This window comes from Haliaeetus albicilla, chromosome 29 (genome assembly GCF_947461875.1).
Source record: "Haliaeetus albicilla chromosome 29, bHalAlb1.1, whole genome shotgun sequence".
NCBI lineage: Eukaryota > Metazoa > Chordata > Aves > Accipitriformes > Accipitridae > Haliaeetus > Haliaeetus albicilla.
Window position 1 is genome coordinate 5,435,013 of NC_091511.1, and position 12,311 is coordinate 5,447,323.

A 12,311-nucleotide genomic window follows, 5' to 3' on the forward strand; every position below is an offset into this window, starting at 1 on the left:
GGTTTCCCAACGTCCCAGCAGCCATCTCCACCGAGTTATCTACTCAAGGTTACCACCAGAGAAGAGCTGGAGCTTGTCCACTCTCTTCTCCACCATCTACTCTGGTGACAACCATGAGAAAAGGTGGAACCGGACCTGATCTATCTTCTCCACCAAGTTATCTACTCATGGTGGCCACCAGAGGAGACCTGGAGCTGGTCTGCTCTCCCCTCCACCATCTACTCAAGGTTGCCACCAAAGAAGAGATGGAACTGGACCTAGTCTGCCTTCTCCACCGAGTTATCTACTCGTGGTGACCACCAGAGAAGAGATGGAACTGGACCTGGTCTACCTTCTCCACCGAGTTATCTACTCAAGGTTGCCACCAGAGAAGACGTGGAACCGGACTTGGGCTGCTCTCCCACCCAAATATCTCCTCGTGGTTGTCGCCCCAGCAGGACCACTCCCTCCACTAACCATCTGCTCATGGTTGCCACCACGGCAGAGCTGGACCTGGTGTGCTTTCTCCACCAAGAACCATCTCACAGTTGCCACCACGGCAGAGCCGGACCTGCACTCGGTCTGCTTTCCACCAAACATCTGCTCGTGGTTGCCACCAAACCACACGTAGACCTAGACCCGATCTACTTTCTCCACCAAGAACCATCCCGTGGTTGCCACCAGAGCACAGCTGAACCCAAGCCCGTCCTCACCCGTAAACCAAGAGGTGCTTCTCCACGCGGAAGCAGTCGGTGCGACCGTAGGCGTGGTGCAAGGCGTGGTGATGCCGGTCGTGGCGACGGGATCGAGGTCTCTCCTCATCCTCGCTCTCCAGGTCCGAGAACTCCACCAGGTCGTCGTCCCGAAGGGTGCTGAAATGTCGCGTCTGCTTACGCACCCGCGGCGTGTCGATCACCAGGTTGTTCTGGACGACGGGATGGAGAAAACCGATCAAGCGCTGCCCCGCGCCGGCCCCACCGCTGACCCAACCCCACGGTTGTCCCCCTTCCCGTCTCAAACCTTGCTGTTCAGCAGGTCCAGGTCCAGGTCGGCTTTCTTGGCCCACTTCTGCCAGAAATTGGGGTCATCCAACGCAATATCGGTGCGGTTTTCGGAAGCCACGAAGCTCGCCTGGGGTTGGGTGAGGAGTTCGGGAGATGTTCGCCGACAAACCCCGAGGTGGGAGACGTTTCTCCCCGCCTCCGGCTCGGCAACGGCGGGAAGAGCGCGCGGAAATACCTTGGCAAAGGTGGAACCCTTCCCCTCGCTCTCGATGGTGATGGTGGTGGTACGGCGCAGCAGGATCTGGTCGATGTCTTCCTCGCAGAACTTGGAGCCTTCGTCGTCCTCTTCCATGATGGCTGCGTAGGCCCCTTTGCGCAGCAGGTCTTCGATCTCCTTTTTGGAGAACTGCTGGATCTGCCGGGGAGAACGGAGAAGGGAGGTGAGCGTAGGGCAAGGCGGGTGGCCCATGGGACCTGCTCCCATCCCAAACCAACCCCAAGCCCCACGTCCCTCAAGATTAGGGTCTTCATTTCCCATTTCCCTTGGAGAAACCCTTTCCCAAGGTCTTCGCGTCCCGTTTCCCTTGGAGAAACACTTCCCCAAGGTCTTCGCGTCCCGTTTCCTTTGGAAAACCCTGTCCCCAGGCCCTTCCCAACTCATTTCTCCTGGAAAACTCCACCCCCGGGGTCTTCACAACATGTTTGTCTTGAAGGACCCCATCCCTACGGTCTTCACGCCCCGTTTCCCTTGGAAGACCCCATCTCCATCATCTTCAGACCCCGTTTCCCTTGGAAGATCTCATCCCACAGATCTTCACGTTGCATTTCCCTTGGAGGAGACCATCCATGGGGTCTTCACAAAGTGTTTCTCTTGGAAGACCTCATCCCAACGGTCTTCATGCCCCGTTTCTCTTGAAGGATCCCATCCCCGTGATCTTCACGCCCCATTTCCCTCGGAAGACCTCATCCCTGTGGTCTTCAAGCCCCATTTCCCTCAGAAGACGCTATCCCAATGGTCTTCACACCCCATTTCTCTCGAAGGATCCCATCCCCGTGGTTTTCAAGCCCTATTTCCCTCGGAAGACCTCATCCCCAAGATCTTCACGCCCCGTTTCCCTCAGAAGACCTCATCCCCAAGATCTTCACGCCCCGTTTCCCTCAGAAGACCTCATCCCCAAGATCTTCACGCCCCGTTTCCCTCAGAAGACCTCATCCCCGTGGTCTTCACGCCCCGTTTCCCTCAGAAGACCTCATCCCCGTGGTCTTCACGCCCCGTTTCCCTCAGAAGACCTCATCCCCGTGGTCTTCACGCCCCGTTTCCCTCAGAAGACCTCATCCCCGTGGTCTTCACGCCCCGTTTCCCTCAGAAGACCTCATCCCCGTGGTCTTCACGCCCCGTTTCCCTCAGAAGACCTCATCCCCGTGGTCTTCACGCCCCGTTTCCCTCAGAAGACCTCACCCCCGTGGTCTTCACGCCCCGTTTCCCTCAGAAGACCTCACCCCCGTGGTCTTCACGCCCCGTTTCCCTCAGAAGACCTCACCCCCTTGGTCTTCACGCCCCGTTTCCCTCAGAAGACCTCATCTCCGTGGTCTTCACGCCCCGTTTCCCTCGGAAGACCTCATCTCCGTGGTCTTCAAGCCCCGTTTCCCTCGGAAGACCTCATCTCCGTGGTCTTCAAGCCCCATTTCCCTCGGAAGACCTCATCCCCAAGATCTTCACACCCCATTTCCCTCGGAAGACACCTCACCCCCGCGATGTTGCCCTCGCGTCCGCTCATGGACTGCAGCACGGCCTTGTCCAGCCCCAACTTGAGGCTGGCTTTATCGAACATCTCCCGCTCGTAGGAGTTGCGCGTGATGAGGCGGTAGACCTTCACCGCCTTGCTCTGCCCGATCCGGTGACACCGCGCTTGAGCCTGGAGGAAGGAAGAAGAGGGCGGGTGGGGATCAGGTCAGGATGAAGGCAACGCGACGCCAAACCCATGGCGGTGGGGCGGAGCCGGCGTCTACCTGGAGGTCGTTTTGGGGATTCCAATCGGAATCGAAGATGATGCAGGTGTCGGCGGCAGTGAGGTTGATGCCCAAACCGCCTGCCCGGGTGCAGAGGAGGAAGACGAAGCGATCCGAGTCGGGTTTGCTAAAGCGATCGATGGCGGCTTGCCGTAGGTTGCCCCGTACCCGTCCGTCGATCCGCTCGTAGAGGTACCTACCGAGATCACCGGAACCGCGTTCGGGGAGGGCACGAGGGTCCCCCCGCCGGGCCCACCCGTCGCCTCACCATCCCCCCCCCTCACCTCTTCTGGATGAGGTAGTCCTCCAAGATGTCGAGACATCGCACCATCTGGGAGAAGATGAGCACCTTGTGGCCGCCGGCTTTCAGCTTGGGCAGCAGCTTGTCGATGAGAACCAGTTTGCCGGCCGAGCGGACCATGGCCTGGAGGTGGAAGTCGTGGGGGACGTGGTGGTGGCAAGACTCCCGAAATTCGGCCAAGATCTTCTCCTCCGCGCCTGTCGGATAGGGAAAGGACCTGTCAGCGGGGTGGGACGCGAGACCTTCTCGGGAGACACCCCGCCAAAGCAAGACTCGAGGGGCATCAAAACCCAACCGGGTGAGCCGGAGGATCTCCCCCACCGCGACGTTGAGCCCAACGGACGGCTCTACGGAGGTTGGGGAAGGCAAACCCCAAATCCAAGAGGCCAAGTCCTCGGTGGAAGAAAGGACGAGGCCAGGAGAAGCAGGGACGGGGTGGCGTTAGCCCCTGAGGTCGTCCGCCGGCGGTGGGAGGACAAGGGATGCCCTGCCGCGTCGTTACCCACGTCTGGTTCCTCACCGTTGATGAGGTAGGGGTGGTTGCAGCACTTGCGCAGCTCCATCATGGTGTTGAGGAGGTTGGGCATGTTGGTGTGACCGGCGCCTTTGGAAAGGAAGGAGAAATTCTTCTCCAGGATGGCCCGGTAGTATTTCTTCTGAATGTTGGTCAACTCCACCTCAATGATGGTCTCTTGCTTGGGCGCCAGGTTCTTCTCCACGTCTTCCTTCAACCGACGGAGCATCATGGGCTTGAGGATGGCCTGGAGCTTCTGCACCTACAGGGGGGATCAGCAGGGCAACGTCACTGCGGGTCAGGAAGGACCCAAGTGGCCGGGGAAGGGTTCGGGGTCCTCCCGATGTTCTCACCTGCTCCTCGGTCTTGAGATCCCCAAAATCCTTGAGAAATTCTGCTTCGGAAGGGAACTGGGAAGGCTCCAGGAAGTGCAGCAGGCTAAAGAGCTCTTCCACCGTGTTTTGGAGCGGGGTGCCCGTCAAGAGAACTTTGTGTTCCTGATAACCAGGGGGTGTAAAACGTTAGGATTTGGGGTGGGGTAGGCATGGAACATGCCCAACCATCTCCAGGCATGACCAGCACCCCACACACACCTTCAGGACCAATCCCTGCGGCACGGGATGAGCCCAAACATCTCAAGATGCAACCGAGACCCCAAACACACCTCCAAAACCAATCCCCACGGCACAGGATGAGCCCAAACATCTCAAGATGGAACCAATTCCCCCACACACACCTTCAGGACCAATCCCCACAGCATGGGATGAACCCAAACATCTCCAGATGCAACCAAGACCCCACACAAACCTTCAAAACCAAGCCCTGCGGCATGAGATGAACCCAAACATCTCCGGATGCAACCAAGACCCCCCCCACACCTTCAGGGAACCCTGCTCTGCCCCACGGAGAGGAGCTGGGGTCTCCGTGTCCCCTTCCCCGTCCCCTTCTCCACCCCATCTCTCACCAGGTCCATGTGCTTGAGGCTGTCGAGCAACTTGCAGTTGCGGTTTTTGAGGCGATGGGCCTCGTCGATGATGACGCAACGCCACTCGATCTCCCGCAGCTCGGGGCAGTCGGAGAGGATCATCTCGAAGGTGGTGATGAGAGCGTCAAATTTGTAGGCTCCGGGGATGAGACGACCCTGAGGAGGGGACGAAGGTAGGGAGGTGGCTCCAACCTCGTCCCCAAACCTCGGGGAAGAGTTTTCGGAAGCGTCTCGAAGCCAAGAAGACCCAATGGCATCCTACCCGCGAGTCCTTGCAGTACATCTCGTACTGTTGGATCATCTGCCGGGAGGCCAAACTGCCGTGGTAAACGATGCTGTTCATCTCCGTCCAGGTATTAAACTCCCGCTCCCAGTTAGTGATGGTGGAGAGCGGAGCGATGACCAGGAAAGGACCCCGGATGCCGACGTTGTAGACTTCTTGCAAGAAAGCGATGGACTGGATGGTCTTGCCCAAGCCCATCTCGTCGGCCAAAATGCAGTTCTGCCTGCGGGGAGGCAAACGTAACGGCCGGTCGGCGATTGGGAGCCGCGATAACGTCCCCCGTGTCGTCCCGCCCGCCGTCCCGTTCCGCCACTCGCCTGTTGTACCAGTTGAAGAGCAACCAGTTGACCCCTTCCAGTTGGTATTCGCGAAGCTGGTTGTGGTTTTTGTATTCGTGGGAGAGCTCCAGTTTCTTCCAGGAACCGGCTTGGGGACGGGGCTGGGCGGAAAAAGGAAGGCGGGGGGGATGGAGATGACATCGCTGGCTGCCAAAATCGGGGTGCGGGGGGGACACGGGGAGGTGGAAGAGGACCCGGACGCTCACCAAACGCTTGAGTTCCGGGTGTCGGGCTTGGATGCGTTTGAACTCCCTGATCTTCCCCTCGTCTACGTCCTCTTTGAGCTCCCAAGTGCTGTCCTCGTAGGGTAGGGAGCACCACTTCACCAGGTAGTAGACCACCGGCTGCAACCCGGAGTAGGGTGGGGGGACAAAAAAAAGGGGGTGTCGGTGACGGGAAACGCCATTTTTTGGGGGGGACGGAAGTCCCCCGTCGCCCCGTTCTCTCCTCCTCGCTCACCTCCCCATTGTCTTTGTCGATGCTGTGGGACTCGTCCAAAATACGGTCTACCTCCACGTAGTCGGGGTTAAAAGGTTCTTCATCCTTTCAAGATGAAGAGGGGGGCGGTGAGCGGTCTCGCCAAACCCCCAAAACCCCTTCCGCGCTCCCCCCCCCCCCAAACCAGCACCTCGTGGAAAAAGTGTCGCATCTGCGTCATCTTCGTCTTGAAACGCTTCAGCTTCTGGTGGATCCTCTTGTCCTTCTCCAGCTGGTCGATGGTGGCCCACTCGCAGTGGAGATAAGAGCTGGGGGGAGGACACGGAACAGGGGGGCAAAGCGTCACGTCCACGTGGCAAAGCCCCCCCCCCACTGCGGCGAAGGGATTTGGGGGCTGTAAGGCCGTTTTTGAGCAACGTTGGCGCAAAAAACCACCCTTCGTCGACAGCCGCCTCGTTGTAGAAGCGCCGACGAGTTGTTGGGCTCACCGCCGCGTCCCCTCCATTGGGTTTGGAGAGCTCAACCCAACCGTCGTGGCCCAACAAGGAGCCTGCCGGCGGGGCGGCAAGGGTCCAAACGTGCCGTAGACCCCAAGGGGACGCCCCAAACCCATCCCACCTCCTCCGGCCACCTACTAGTTCTTGTACTTGACGAAAAACTCCTCCAACTCGATCAACTGCCCCGACGGAAGCTGCGGAGAACCAGGCAGGACGTTAAGAGTCGGCAAAATGCCGGCAAAACGCCCCCTATCACCGCCACCACGGTGGTCGCTCACCTCTTTCTTCACCACCCTCATGGAGAGGACCTTGTCCACGATGGCCGCGTCCTCCTCGCTGGGGTTTTCCTAGAGGCGGAGAAGAGAAAAAGATGAAGATGACGGTGGAAGGAGACGAAGATCACGGCGGACGCCACAAAACGGCATCTGAGAAGATAAAGCAAAGACCCCCCACCACAAAAAACTGCATGGAGGGCAACGTCTCGCCCTCCGGCTCCGGCTCCGGGGCGGGGGGTTGCGGGACCGGCGGTTGCTCGGGTCGGACCGGCCCCGTCACGTCCAGCTCTTCATCCTCCTCATCGTCGGTGATCTTGATGTCCAAATCTTCAGTGTATTTCTTGCGCTTGACTTGCCGATTCGACCGCCGTTTCTGGAAAGGGGAAAGGAAAACAGGATGCGGCCCCCGTCCATGCCAAAACGGCACGGACCTCCGCCGGCGGCGTCTCCGTACCTGCACGCTGGTTTCTTCTTCTTCCCGCGGCGACTGCGCCGGCATCACCTCGGCATCCGAGTTGTCGGAGGAGGCGTTGCGCTTCCGTTTCTTCCCCACCACCGGTGTGATGGTGCTACCGGGGCGAAATGGGGGCGTTAGGAGGGCGGAGATGGGACAGACGGATCCCTGCTCCGGGGGTTTACTCCAAGGCCAAGGGTTGGGGAACAACGAGGGCCAAAGTCTGGGGACGACGGCCAACGTTGGGGGGCAACGAGGCCCAACGCTGGGGGGCAAATGAGCATGGTTGGGGCGACAAAGACCACGGTTGGGCAACGATGGCCACCGTTGGGCGACAACGAAGGGCCACCGCTGGGTGACAACGAAGACCACGGTTGGGCGACAAGGGCCACTGTAGGGTGACAATGAAGACCATGGTTGGGCAACAACGAAGACCACAGTTGGGCAATGATGGCCACTGTTGGGCAACGATGAAGGGCCACCGTTGGGCGACAACAAAGACCACGGTTGGGTGATAACGAGGGGCTGCCATTAGGCGACAACGAAGACCACGGTTGGGCAATGAGGGCCGCCGTTGGGCGACAATGAAGGGCCACCGTTGGGTGACAACAAAGACCATGGTTGGGTGACAATGAGGGGCCGCCGTTGGGCAACAATGAAGACCATGGTTGGGCAATGAGGGCCGCCGTTAGGCGACAACAAGGGGCCGCCGTTGGGTGACGACAAAGACCATGGTTGGGCAACGATGGCCACCGTTGAGCGACAATGAAGGGCCACCATTGGGCGACAATGAAGACCACGGTTGGGCGACGAGGGGCCGCCGTCAGGCGACAACGAAGACCACGGTTGGGCGACAACATCACGGCCACCCCAACGAGGACACGCACCCGCGGCCAAACCCCTCCCAGCTATATTTGGGTGAAAATACGTCGTTTTTCGGAGCTGAGATCTCACCTGGGTTTGCTGCGCCCCTTGCTCTTGCCGGAGCCACCTTGACCCTTGCCCTTGCGGGGTCTTTCCTCCTTGGGTCCCCCGCGCTCGCCGGCCCCTTTCCGCCGGCGCTTCCGCTCGCCCTCCTCCTCGGGCCGGACGCTGGGCAGCTCGTCCTCGTTGAGGACACGGGGGATGTTCTGCTCGCCCCGGGCTCGGGCACGGGCGATGGCCTCGGCTACGATGCGATTGGCTTTCTCCTGCTTCTTCTGGTGCTCCAGCTTGCGGCTTTCTTCCGAGGCGCCCCGCGAGCCGGGGCTGGCCAGGGCGGCTACTTCGCTGCTGCTCAGCACCTTCACCACCGATAGACCGGGAGAACTGCCCTGAGACGAGCCGGCCTGCGGAGAAAAGCCAAAAATTGGGGTGGCACCAAGGTTGGGCGCGATGGAGACCAAGGGTTGGGCGCGATGCCACGGCCAAAACTGGGTGCAACTCCAGGACAAAAGCTTGGGTGCGACCAAAACCAAGAGTTGGGTGCAACGGAGACCAACGGTTGGGCGCAATGATGTGGCCAATATTGGGCACAACGCCGCAGCCAAAGGTTGGGCGCGATGGAGACCAAGAGCTGGGCACAACGCTGCGGCCAAAGGTTGGGCGTGATGCCACGGCCAAGGGTTGGGCGCAACTGGGACCAAAATTGGGTGCAACTCCAGGACAAAAGCTTGGGTGGAACCAAAACCAAGAGTTGGGCGCAACGGAAACCAAGAGTTGGGCGCAACGGAAACCAAGAGTTGGGCGGAACAATGTGGCCAAGATTGGGCGCAACTGGGACCAAAATTGGGTGCAACTCCAGGACAAAAGCTTGGGTGCAACCAAAACCAAGAGCTGGGCGCAACGCCGCAGCCAAGGGTTGGGTGCAACTCCAGGACAAAGGCTTGGGTGCAACCAAAACCAAGAGCTGGGCGCAACGGAGACCAAGCGTCAGGTGCAACGCCGCGGCCAATGGTCGGGCGCAACAGGGAGCAAAATCGGTTGCAACACTAGAACAAAAACATGAGCGCAACCAAAACCAAGAGTTGGGCGCGACACCGGGACCAAGGGTTTGGCACAACGGGGACTGTAGTTGGACAAAATGCCGGGACCGCCCCCCCGACGACCGCCCCCCAGAAGCTCCTCAGCTTCCCGGTCGCCCCAAAACCTCGCCGACGCTCACCTGGGGCTGTAGAACCACCTTCAACGGCACCGTCAACCTCTGCCCCGTCCCCCCCACGACCTGCGGCACGGAGGAGACGGCCACGGGAGCCGGCTGCCCACCGGCGCCGGCAGGTTGCTGGAGGAGTTGGATCTTCTGAGGAGCTCCCGGTTGGCCGGCAGGCGGTTGTTGAACCTGAAGTTGGATGGTGACCACCTTGGCGGGTTGGCCCGGCGTCCCTTTGGCTTGACCGAGAGCGGCCAATTGGTTGCCCTGCAACACGATCTTGCCCGGTAAACTACCCAACACCACGTGGCGTTGGCCGGGGGGAGCGCTACCGCCCGGCGGCTGTTGGAGCACCAAAGTGATGCGTTTCGATTCGCCCTGGAGGAGAGATGAGGGGAAAAAAAAAAGGGGCGGGGTCAGGGCGAGGACGGGGATCTCTGGGGAGCGTGGGTGGGGAGCTGGAACTCGGGGACCTCGTTATGGGGAGGTGACCCCAATCCTGGGGACATCAAGGACTTTGAGGACTCAATTATAGCAAGGTAACCCCAATCCTGAGGACCTCAGGGACTTTGGGGACACCACCATGGGGCGGTGACCCCAATCTTGAGAACCTCAGGAACTTTGGGGACCCCGCTATGTGGAGATGACCCCAATCTTGGGGACCTCAAGGACTTTGGGAACCCCGTTATGGTGTGGTGACCCCAATCTTGAGAACCTCAAGGACTTTGGGGACCACGCCATGGGGAGGTGACCTCAATCGTGGGGACCTCAAGGACTTTGGGGACCCCAAGGACTTTGGGGACCCGATTATGGGCAAGTGACCCCAAGGACTTTGGGAACCCCGCTATGAGGTGGTGACCCCAATCTTGAGAACCTCAAGGACTTTGGGGACCACGCTACGGGGAGGTGACCCCAATCTTGAGGACATCAGGGACTCTGGGGACCCCGCCATGGGGCAGTGACCCCAATCTTGAGGACATCAGGGACTCTGGGGACCCCGCCATGGGGCAGTGACCCCAATCTTGAGAACCTCAAGGACTTTGGAGACCACGCCATGGGGAGGTGACCTCAATCTTGGGGACCTCAAGGACTTTGGGGACCCCGTTACAGCGTGGTGACCCCAATCTTGAGAACCTCAAGGACTCTGGGCACCCCGCTATGGGGTGGTGACCTCAATCGTGGAGACCTCAAGGACTTTGGGGACCCCGTTACAACGTGGTGACCCCAATCTTGAGAACCTCAAGGACTTTGGGGAGCTGACCCCAATCTTGAGGACCTCAGGAACTTTGGGGACCCCGTTAAGGGGAGGTGACCCCAATCTTGGGGACCTCAAGGACTTTGGGGACCCCGTTAAGGGGAGGTGACCCCAATCCTGAGGACCTCAGGGACTTTGGGGACCCCGTTAAGGGGAGGTGACCCCAATCCTGAGGACCTCAGGGACTTTGGGGACCCCATTAAAGGGGTGGTGACCCCAATCTTGGGGACCTCAGGGACTTTGGGGACCCCGCTGTTGGGAGGTGACCCGGACTCCGGTGGCCCCCGGCAAATCACCCTGAGCCCTCCAAACCCAAAGACCCCAACCCAAGGAGACAACCCCAAACTTGAAGACCCCCCCCACGCCACCCTGAAGACCCCAACCCCCAAGACCCCCACCCAAGGGGACAACCCCACCTCAAAGACCCACCCAACCCCACCCTGAGCCCCCCCCCCACCCCAAGGCCCCCCCCCCAACCCCCCAAAACCTCAACCCAACGAACTGACCCCAACCTTGAAGACCTCCCCACCCAACCCTGAAGACCCCAACCCACCAAGTCCCCCACCCAAAGGTACAACCCCACCCTCCAAGCCCCCCCCACCCCACCCTGAGCCCCGCCCAACCCCATAGCCCCCCCACCCACCCCACCCCGAGCCGCCCCACCCACTCCGAGCCCCCTCCCAACCCCAAAGACCCCAACCCAAGAAGACAAACCCAACCTTGAAGACCCCCCCGCCCAACCCCGAAGACCCCAACCCCCAAGACACCCACCCATGGGTGCCCCCACCCATGTCACCCGCCCCCCCAACCCACGTCACCGCCCCCCCCCCCACCCCTTCGTCACCTGCGCCGGCGCCGACGTGAGGGTGACGGCGGGTTTGAGGGGGGTCCCGGCCCCCCCAGCTTTGACCGGCTGCAAAACCAATTGCTTGACGGGTCTTCCCGGTTGAACCAATCGGTGAACGGCGGCGGCGGCGGCTGGGGGGGCCGTTCCGGTAGCCCCCCCGGTTCCGGCTGGAGTCACTTTCCCGGTTAAAACGGCGGCGGCGTTACCGGTAACGATGGAAACGCCGGGTCGAAGTTGCGGGGTGCCGGTTAAAACTTTGGCGAAAGTCACTTTTCCGCCGTTGGGCGCGGTCCCCCCGCCCGCTACGGGAAGGGCGGGCGATTGGGTGGGACCTGAGGGCGTCGCCCCCCCCGGGGGGGCTTTAAGGATAACGATTTTAGGGGGTTGGGGACCCCCCCCGGAGGAGGAAGAAGGGGTGGGGGGTAACGAAGCCGAGACCCCCATGAAGGGGTTGCCTTGACTGAGAACGTCACGTTCGGGGGGAATTTGGGATCGAGGGGGGTCGGGTGGATTTTGGGGGGGCAAAGAAGGTTCCGGAGGGGGGGCGGGGGGATCCGGGGGGGGGTCCGGAGGAGGTTGGGGGGGTTCTAAAGCCCCCGTTAACCCTAAAGCTTCTTCGATGGGATCGTGGGAAGGGGGGGGCGAAAGTTTCGTCCGTTAAAGGGTCGAGCCCGAAAAGGTTGGGGTCGTCGAAAAGGTCCATGATGGGGTCGGCCATTTTTTGGGGGGGGGGTGTTAAAAAAAAAAAAAAAAAAGGGGGGGGGAAGGTGGTTTTTTTGGGGGTCCCCTCCCCCCCTAGAGGGGGGAGGGTTTGGGAAGGGGGCGGGGGCTCACGTCAGGCTGCGAGGGGCGGCGGGGGGGTCCGGACCTCCGAGCTGTGGGGGGGGGAAAGAAGAAAAATTAAAGGGGGGAACCCCCAAAAGTGCTGCCCCCCAACTGACCCCGCCCCTGACTGACCCCACCCCTCCAACTGGCCCCACCCCCCCAAATTTGGGGTGACCCC

The 12,311-nt window shown here is 60.6% G+C and overlaps 1 protein-coding gene across 1 annotated transcript in view; it reads right to left on the minus strand.

Moving 5' to 3' along the window:
• CHD8 (chromodomain helicase DNA binding protein 8) overlaps positions 1–12,041 on the minus strand; it is a 28,582-nt gene extending 16,541 nt beyond the window's left edge. Inside the window, 22 exon segments of the mRNA XM_069774305.1 lie at positions 693–904; positions 1,000–1,110; positions 1,219–1,398; positions 2,732–2,899; positions 2,994–3,189; positions 3,278–3,491; positions 3,815–4,070; positions 4,162–4,305; positions 4,773–4,949; positions 5,056–5,299; positions 5,394–5,515; positions 5,621–5,758; positions 5,874–5,957; positions 6,043–6,160; positions 6,488–6,543; positions 6,628–6,696; positions 6,803–6,997; positions 7,079–7,193; positions 8,033–8,406; positions 9,222–9,584; positions 11,306–11,950; positions 11,952–12,041. Coding sequence (XP_069630406.1) covers positions 693–904; positions 1,000–1,110; positions 1,219–1,398; positions 2,732–2,899; positions 2,994–3,189; positions 3,278–3,491; positions 3,815–4,070; positions 4,162–4,305; positions 4,773–4,949; positions 5,056–5,299; positions 5,394–5,515; positions 5,621–5,758; positions 5,874–5,957; positions 6,043–6,160; positions 6,488–6,543; positions 6,628–6,696; positions 6,803–6,997; positions 7,079–7,193; positions 8,033–8,406; positions 9,222–9,584; positions 11,306–11,950; positions 11,952–12,026 — 4,256 coding nt within the window. The 5' untranslated portion in view covers positions 12,027–12,041.
• Positions 12,042–12,311: the final 270 nt, after the last annotated feature.